General features: G+C 43.8%; 2 protein-coding genes across 2 annotated transcripts; one reads left to right on the top strand and one right to left on the bottom strand.

Moving 5' to 3' along the window:
- Positions 1 to 50: 50 nt before the first annotated feature.
- Positions 51 to 5,549, bottom strand: spryd7b (SPRY domain containing 7b; the record flags this gene model as incomplete). The annotated part of the gene is given in 7 exon segments (XM_079231278.1): positions 51 to 956; positions 3,037 to 3,139; positions 3,413 to 3,579; positions 3,939 to 4,055; positions 5,253 to 5,392; positions 5,394 to 5,491; positions 5,493 to 5,549. Coding segments are annotated over 7 exon segments (780 nt in total). The 3' UTR covers positions 51 to 858.
- Positions 5,550 to 6,874: 1,325 nt separating this feature from the next.
- On the top strand, positions 6,875 to 8,382 carry trim13 (tripartite motif containing 13). The gene has a single exon (XM_079231228.1). It carries the CDS (start codon positions 6,898 to 6,900, stop codon positions 8,089 to 8,091), a length of 1,194 nt encoding a protein of 397 aa, XP_079087354.1. The 5' UTR covers positions 6,875 to 6,897; the 3' UTR covers positions 8,092 to 8,382.
- Positions 8,383 to 9,415: the final 1,033 nt, after the last annotated feature.

The raw sequence follows: 9,415 nt of genomic DNA, 5'->3' as shown, positions 1-9,415 counted from the left end.
CAGCCCTGGTCACAACAGTGAGGCACAGAAAGGGACTCAAACCAAAAGTGTGCCTCCAAAACACAAAAGTTTAATGAATCAACAGTATTTGGATTTGCTTGTACAACAACATCATTAGTGCAAATAAAGATAAGCATTTGAAATAGTTAACTGCCACACTTCGGCAGCGGATATGCAATGTCAATACAACACAACAGATTGACATTTCTAACCCACTCATCTCTAATCAGAGACAGCCAGCACGGGCTCTGGTGATCGGATATTTAGGACAAAATACATCAGGGGAGGGAAGAGTGGAGAAATCTAGAGAAGTTATTTAGAAATCAAGACAATACATATGAATGTGGGCCATTTAAGAAATGTTTTCTAACCATCACCTCAGTGAATAGTCAACCTGTCTGTCCCCTGGGATGTGAACTGGACTACTGTTAGAATTCAAACCATCTCAGTGTCAACTAAAATTATAACAGTGACATGAATTCAAAAAAGTGTTGAAATATCCCTACTTTAACGGTATTTTCTAAATACAGAAGGCAACATAAAAGTGAATGGGATATTGTTGACTGATCAGTATCGCCAGCTGATCCTTATTCCGTTTACAAACTCACACCAAAAAGACATATCACTTTGGTCTGTGACTCAAATAAATAAAAATAAATATAGGGTGTATGCTTAAATGTCAGTATGGCATTTGGGAGATAATAAATCAAAAACACAGGAATCTAGCAATGTCACAGGAACAAAGCAAAAGGCATTCAAGCCACACATAGTATTATCCAATCAAGGTCAAACTGAAGTGTCACAGAGGTTGCTATGAGATGTCGGGGAGGGAGACACCGTAGAGGCTGAAGTGCTCCTTTAGAAGATCTGTTGCTCGAAGAGGATCTTCTCAAATCCTTGTGGAGCCGTGTGATAGAAGTCACTAAACTGGCAGTCCAAGATGGCACTGTCATCCACTGGAACAAAATAAGGGAAAGACATAAGCACAAGCTTAGATATTGTATACTTGTTCACCTCTAACTGCTTTTTTTGTATATTAGCATGCAAAAAAGAAAACAGTTTGACATCATCTCTGGTAGTGCGCAGAACCCATTAACTCAGTATATCTCTGAAGTTAATGCAAATACAATGAGTTAGATATTCAAACCCCATGCGTGGCCACATAATGCGTCTATAGTCAGTGTTGATGGGTAAATATAACACAAATTATAATAATTCATAGTTAAAATCAGACATGTACTCAGGGCTCACCGGATAGCTCTTATGATACTTAAATTGAACTGATGACAGAGTCAAGCAAACATTCCAACAATTTTATTCTGCAAAGTTATTTGCTCTGCAGAAATTAAGTCGAGTGTCTTGTGACAGAAGCTATTTGAGCATAATCTCTCCGCATACAATGTTTGTTCAAACTGAAATCGGTTATAAATCGGTCCTCGGGTAGAGACGCAGCATCCCCTCCAGGCCAAAACCTCTCCCAAGCCAACTGGCACAGCAACTCACTGTGACCCAGTTTTGTTTTCCAGTTGTTAACCTAAGGTTTAGTACAAGCAGGCAGAGGTCTCTTTCATAACCTGTAAACTACTGCACATGCCAAACTTGTATTTTCTATGTTTTATAGTCTTGTATTGTTTGGCCCCGAGAGAGGGCGAGCCTTTTCTGTGGACCGGACTCACGCACCTTATTGTATGATTCTGTAACTGGTACCTCTTGTATTTTTATGAGGAAGAATAAATGGTGGAAGTCATGGAACAGAATTATTTTTGCACGTCACAGAGTTTTCTCCCGTGTTTAATCCCTCACGGCTTCCTGGGGCTGCCTAAATAGGCCTGAATCCACTACAGTGCTGTTTAACAAACAGAAAGTGGAGATCCAACGCAAACCCGAAACATCTACTGGAAATCTGAGGTACAGACAGAGCAGATATTTTGAACATTTTAATAAAGGAATGCAATCATTTGTTTCAAACGAGGGATAACAAAGCAATGCTACTGTACCACTGCAGCTCAAAGAACTCATTTGGTGAACGCTGTCAATTTTGGGGTTGACTATCTTACCAATTCAGGATTTTCAATTACCAGCCTCATTACATCTTACCATTTATATTCAATCTAAATATAGACTCAAAGTGCAATGATAGATCAATCTATATTTTATGGCAGCATCAGTATTCAGAAATGCACCGGTAGTCGCAGTATGATAATCCCATAATAGAGTTCAGTTTATATAAATACTTCTTAAATAGTGAATATGCCCTTTAAAACATACATTACATTAATGCATACATACATACATACATACAACACATCAGCAAATAATTGGAAAGTATTATACAAGAGATTACATGTCCTATTATATATAGAGATTATATAAATGTAAACATCCAGGGTGACTTTCTGATCATATGGATATATTTTCTAGCCCAGAAATATTAGAAGTGCTTTACAACAGAGTGTGTCGGCACCAAACAGTTCAAACAAATGAGTCATGAGTTACAGTTTTTACTGCATTAGTGTTGCAGTGGGACCGAAACAGGCGAGACTAAGTACCAAAAGCCTTAATGTTTTCTTTCCAACATAAAATCGGGGGTTGATTTCACAGACTAACTAAACATCGACCTGGAGAAGGTTTAGGCTAGGGTTAGGATTAGGGGGAAGACAGTCAACAAAATCCTCCTTTGACCACAATAAAACCTGCATGTTTTAAATCTCAGAGGAAACACTGTCCCTTCCTGCTAAAGGCTTTTTTTGGACGAGTACACGACACACTCTCGGATGTGTGGAATCAGTTTGTGGTTAAATATGCCAGTGAAAAACTCAATTAAAACAACTAATGAGCCCAAAATGAGCAGTGCAATACAACCCTCTAGTGGAATACAATGGTAACTTCATTAATGGGATTTCTGAGAGAGCAGTTCGCCGGTCAATACAGTCCACATACATTTTTATTTTCAATTAGAAAATTAGTCAAAAATGATCACAAGCTTAAAAAGCCATAGTAAACTAATCAGCATATGGAGCCAACAAATAAACTCACCATAAACAACGGGGTAAACAGTGCCTCGGATCCCTGAGGCAGGACAGTGCATGTTCTTTCCATTCAGATATAAATTCAGCTCCACATGGTCGTATGTGATGCCCTGAGAAACACAAACAAAACTGGAATGAATCACTGAATTAATTTATTTTTCTTTGGAATAGATAGACTGACTTGCCCAACTCACTCCAGTTCCTTCATAATATTAGTGTCTACTCTATGGCAACGTACGCCTTTCAGTTCTCATGTAATTGACAAGACGCGAAAGAGGTTCTCCCCTTCCAGCTTCACTAGCAACCGGCAACACTTCAACCTTTCAAAGATCGGGACATCAAACACAAATTCAGGATCAAGTAAAGTAATAAGTTGCTCTTACCACGATGTCACCCTCCTGAGGGAGGCTGTTGGCGGGGAGGCGATTCTTCTCTTCATTATTGTGGTACACAGACCCATCATGCCTCAGGACCAGGCTGTTGGTGTCTCTGCCCATAGGCACTTGATTAAGATTCACTTTCTGTGTAGCCACACCGATCCCCCACACACCTGGAACACAAAGCACAACGCTGAGTGTCTGCTCCTTTGAAACACTTTCAACCACAAAGACTGAAATGTATAGATAATTATGACAAAGACCAGCTTTAATTAAATCGATGATTTGTATGCGTAGCACATTCGCTGGAGCTGCATGTGTGTAGCAAATTCCTTGTGCTTCCAAAAATGGTCTTTGTAAGTGTACAGAATTACAACAGTGAGCATGCAGTCACAAGATGCCGCCGCTACTAAAAACTGCAGCGTGTCAGCATCAATAACTCCCACGAGTAATGCACCAGAAAACATCAATCTGGCCAGAAAAGAAGGAAGCAGTAGTATGGAGAAAAGTTGGTCGTCAGACAAGCGCTTACCAGTGGACTGGATCTTAAACTCAAAATAACTTTTGTTCTGGTGTAGAGGCGCGTTGGCTAGACAGCCTCCAGTGCCACATATCCTCCGGCCGCTCTTCACTATGACAACATCTGTGCCTGCAAAACAAAAAAGGCAGTCAGACATCTTGTTGGAAAATAATTTAGCAACCATTTTGAAAGTGTATTAATCTGTTGTTAATTAATCAATTGTTTAGTCTATTAGATGCCCATCACTATTTTCCAGCAGCCAAAATGAAACTTCAAACAGGCTTGTTTTGACTCGGCAACAAAATCATCAATTTTCAATCAAAAATGTCAGATAAAAGCAGCGAATCACAAAGGAGAAGCTCGAAACTGAAAATGTTTGATAAATAACAAATGAGAATTGTTGCCGGTTAATTTGATTGCGAATCAATTTACCGACTAATCATTTTAGCACCAAGCCAATTGCTGTTGGTTATTTTGAATAATCTCCATGTGCAATTTGAAAAAAACTGATTTTCCTCAAGGTAGGGGAAGTGTTATACATATTCAATAATCAGTGTTGCAGTTGCTCTTGGTAAAATGTCTATTAATATTGATCAAAAACAATTGAGGAACATCATCCCCCTCAACTCATTAAGGTGGGTTTGTTTTCTAATTGTTATTTCTGGATGCTTGAAGTTGAAGGACAGTGAATAATTTGACACCAGATGAGTGATCAAACGAATCTGTTGCAGCGGTGAACCCCATCTTTAAATCTCAGTTCAAGACTGGGAGCGAGGCTTTCTGACGTCACAGGTAACGTGGAAGCCAAACGTGGGCCAGGAGGAAAATCGTCCAGCGCACCTTCACCAAGAAATGGGCTTCTCGGTGAAGAAGGGGACATCTTGTGTCCATTATCCAAAAGGTGGCGTGAATTTATTTTAGCATACTCCTAATTTATGGCTTTTCAAATGAAGAACGGATCCTTAAAAGTTTAGTCAAAGAAATACGAAATGTTAATTGGGATAGCCGTAACCCGAGTCTTTGGGTTTGGTTACAGGAGCTAACGTGAAGTGTTGAAATGTCACGAGCCTGCAGGAAGTCACGTTACATTCAAAGGAAGGTGTTACAACACGAAGCTAGACCGCTCAAAAGCTTTTAAAATCACGTAGAGCTGCAAAGGTTACAACACTAACTAGCTTAGCAGCTATAGGTTAGCTCATGCTAACGGCGGAAGTAGCGAACCATCATGGCGCGCGCGCGCGCACACACACACACACACACACACAGCCAACACGGCGCGTGCAGACGTCTCCAGCTGTGACAATCAGAGAGACAACACTCGCTCACCCATGTGGTGGGTATCTAACTGGACGATGGGCATTTCTTTGAGGGGAATGTGCCCCGATCCGCCATCTCCGCAGCAGCCTAGACAACACGTAAACATCGCGGCCATACTCGCTCCCGATAACATCCGGAAACAAAGTCGCGCACCCTCGGACCAAAGAGCGCTCTGCAACTAAAACGTCAGGCATGCGCGCGCACAACAGCGCCACGCGGCGGCGGAGGCGAGCGCTGCATAAACCCTGGACCACCCGACTGTATCCAATCACAGGGGCTAAGATAGGCAGTTGCTCCTGATGGCATGGAAACAAGGGAAGAAAATCAAGGTCAAAATTTCCACACGTGACTAAGTAACTATTGGGTATCGATGTTACATAACCACGAGTAAGATGATTTTTTTTAACATTTTTTTTAATGTAATAAATGGTTACTGGGTGAATGCTGAATTGGTGATGCCTGTTAATAATCGATGAGCCTCCACACAGGCTGAAACATAGAGCTGGTATAATGTTGCTGACGTGTTGTGTAGTTTGTCTCTTGGTGTCAAGATGTTGTGCCAATTGGGTGCGCCATTTAAGTTTGATTACATTTCAGTTGACGCAGCTGAGCGCCTTCACTTGCACCTTTTTCTTTTCTTTTTATTACCGTGTTATATAACTAAAACAGAGCCTGAAGTTGGTTAGTGTCAAAACATGTGACGCCAAAACTAAAACCGTTGACAGTTTTTCACGCCGTAATGTTTTGCATAGCAACAGCCCCTCCCCCACCGGACCGGCAGGGATCCTCTGAAAATTACCCAACAGGGACGAGAACGAAAAACCACCCGACGTCCGAAATGAAACGCCCCGAAATTTTTAAAAAAATCACTGGCTTTGTTGTTTTCAGCGAAGCAGCGCGCGCTCCCTTTTACATTTCCCCAAATACAGACGAATCCGCGCGTTTAGATTCTCCGCGCACGCCACCGAAACGGTTAACTCTCAACCCGGAAATGGCGAAGTCTGCACAGCAACAAGCGCCATGATTGCGTCGCGCCGTGCGTCTCAGCAGCTGGTGAGTGATTATTTTGGTCCAGTGGTTGCATGTTACTATGCGCTGGCGAAATCTGTCACAGCCCTACTTCACCACCTCGCCAACAGGAGCCACGCGAACCCCGTCTGTCGATGATTTGTCGCATTGGATTGGTTGGACGGCGGTCATTTAGGGCTCATCTGCGCTCACCTCTGCCTGGCTATTCTGTAACGCAAAGTTATGGGGAGACGGAGGGGGGGGGGGCAGTTTGTTTTACAATCTTAATTCTGTAACGATGTTGACTTGTATCAAGCGGTGTCACGACTCTTTTGACGCCAGCTGGGTACATAATTCGTCCCAAAAAAGAACGTTACGTACCGCTGGGCGGCCAGACGGAATCTTTTGGCGTGGCTCGTGCCAAGCTTTTACGCGGGCACGGGTATGGAAGTCAGTTTCACTTTCGGGATGGGAATACTCCGCGCGCAGCTGGACCATGACTGCAAAACCTGTATCCTTTGCGATGCCACGGCATTGCCGTGTGTACTGTATTGCATGTGGTGCGTCATCTATCAGTGTGGGTGTGTAGCCCAGCTGATTTATTTTGGCTTTCTTTTGACGCATGGATGTGTGTTTACAGGGCACCATGGAGCAGCTGGAAGAGGAGCTCACGTGCCCAATCTGCTGCGGTCTCTTCGACGACCCGCGGGTTTTGCTGTGCTCCCACAGCTTTTGCAAGAAATGCTTGGAGGGACTCTTGGAGGGGAACCGAGGTCTAGCGTTCAGAACGCCTTTCAAGTGCCCCGCATGCCGCAAAGAGAGCCCTCACAACGGCGCAAACAGCCTGCCGATCAACTACTCTCTACGGGGGATAGTGGAAAAATACAGCAAAATAAGGCTCATGCCTAAAATGTCTGAATGTAAGCAACACTGCGGCCAGCCACTAAACATATTTTGCGTCACGGACTTGAATCTAATTTGTGGGTTTTGCGCAACACAAGACGACCACAAAGGACATGCATTCTGCTCCTTGGAGGAGGCGCACGAGCGGGAGAAGGAGGCGTTTGATGTGCTGCTTCGCGGGCTGGAGAGCTGGAAGAGCACCGACGTGCTGTCCTGCCTGGAGACACTGCAAGCCGTTAAGAAAAAGGCGCTTCTGTCTGTGACCAAGGACGCAGAGAAGGTAACAAACTACTTCGACAAACTCATCAGCACCATCGAATGTAAAAAGAGTGAAATCCTCTCCGACTTTGAGACCTTGAAGCTGGTGGTGCTGCAAGAATACGACCCGGTGATCACCGGGCTGAGCGTCACGATGGAGGACCATCAGCGGGCGCTCAGCTTCGCCGAGTCCTTCAAGAGCGTCGACGACCCGCTGCGCTTCCTGCAGCAGATGCGGGAGTTTCGGGAGAAGTTGAAGGTGCTCCCCAAGACACCGCCTCCGCTGCCGTCCCGGGAGGACGCGGACTTCGCCCCCCTTGTGCGCAATTTCGATGTTAAAAAGTGGGACTCGCTGAGGCTCCGAGAAGTGGACAGGATCTCGGTCCCGCACGAGAACGGCGCGTACCGAACGGGGGGCTCCCGGATGGCGGCGCCGAGATGGATCGCCTTCAATGTGGTTTTGTTGCTGTCGACGACAACACTGCTGCTGCAGTCGCCCGACCTCGCAGCCTACGTGCCCTCGTATGAACCGTTGCTCGCTGCCGTTTCCTTACACTACACCCACACCAACGCGTACCTGTGCGAAATGATTGGCATGTGCGCAGGTCTACTGGATGCAGGTAATGGGTATATCTGGGACCTAATGAACTCCTTTGGCAATTTTATTGCTAATTCATAAGTTGCTTTAACGACTTGGCGGTGCTACACATTGTCATCAGAGTGCATTACATTTGGGTCAGATGTGCACCGGAGTACATGGAAACACTTGTTTACTTATTTGTTTACCGTGTCTCCTGTTTGTGCCTTTTTTGTTTTGCCCAAGCTCCACCAGCCAATGAAGCCATATAGATTCCAATATAGTCAAACCTTATACAGAGGTTGCAGCCTATGTTTGCAACAGAGATTCAATCACATTTGTTTTTGTATACATGTCACATTTATAAACGTCCAAGGTGATAAATAAAACAGATTCAGGTCACATCCGTGAGTGTGTTTTTCATGTTAAGCGCAGCATGGCAAATCAGCCAGCTCTTTAGAGACACAATCTAGCCTTGTGAAATAAGCAAGTGTGTGTGTGTGTGTGTGTGTGTGTGTGTGTGTGTGTGTGTGTGTGTGTGTGTGTGTGTGTGTGTGTGTGTGTGTGTGTGTGTGTGAAAACCAAATGTACAGTTATCATCGGCTTCCCCGCAGAGCACGTCCTCCGTGATGCTGCAACCTCTTCAAGGTTACCTCGTTGCATAACAGGGCCTGCGTAAGAAATATTCACCAGGCTGCAGTGAGAGAGGAAGAGGAGGAGAAGAAAAGAACACGGTCCATGTATGTTTATGATGTTTTTTTTGAAACCCAAACAGCTGACTGCTCTTCTCCCCCCCCCCATTGACAACAAAACCTAAGCAAGGGTGCACTCGCTCTATTTCCACACAAGAGCTATTTGCGGAGGTAAATGTGACTCATTCGTTGCATGACTTGTCCTGTCTATAAAGTCAGACATCTGAAGCCCGTTAAAGTAAAAAAGCACTGGCCTATTTTTTGCTATATGCATTTGAATTGGTAAAAAAAAACAACTGACACTGCAATCCTGACATTAAAGTGCAATTCAGGGTTGCGCATTGAGATTTTTGGCCTATCACCAAAAACGGTCTTTATTAAAATAGGTCAGAGCAAAGTGAATTGTGCATTGATCATTGATCTTTCTATTTGTTTAGTCATTCATTCTCCCGAGTAAAGCTGCATCTTTGAAAAACATAAATCCTAAAATCAGAGCACAAAATGAATCCGTGATGTCAGCACTGGCCATAATTCAGGATGCACGTCATGGCACGCATGTACATATATATAGCCTTCTGTTGCCAGGCAAACATAGGATGAAAATAAATGTACCACTCTGCATTAATATTTTAATTTGCACTGCACGCAAAAGCCTGAAAAAGGTCAACTCAATCCAAATTCCCAAAATATATATATTGTGAATAACTGAGACTTTTCATATTTAAAAAAAAATG

The sequence above is a fragment of the Taurulus bubalis genome (genome assembly GCF_910589615.1).
Source record: "Taurulus bubalis genome assembly, chromosome: 15".
Lineage (NCBI taxonomy): Eukaryota > Metazoa > Chordata > Actinopteri > Perciformes > Cottidae > Taurulus > Taurulus bubalis.
This window is presented reverse-complemented; position numbering and strand designations above follow the sequence as displayed.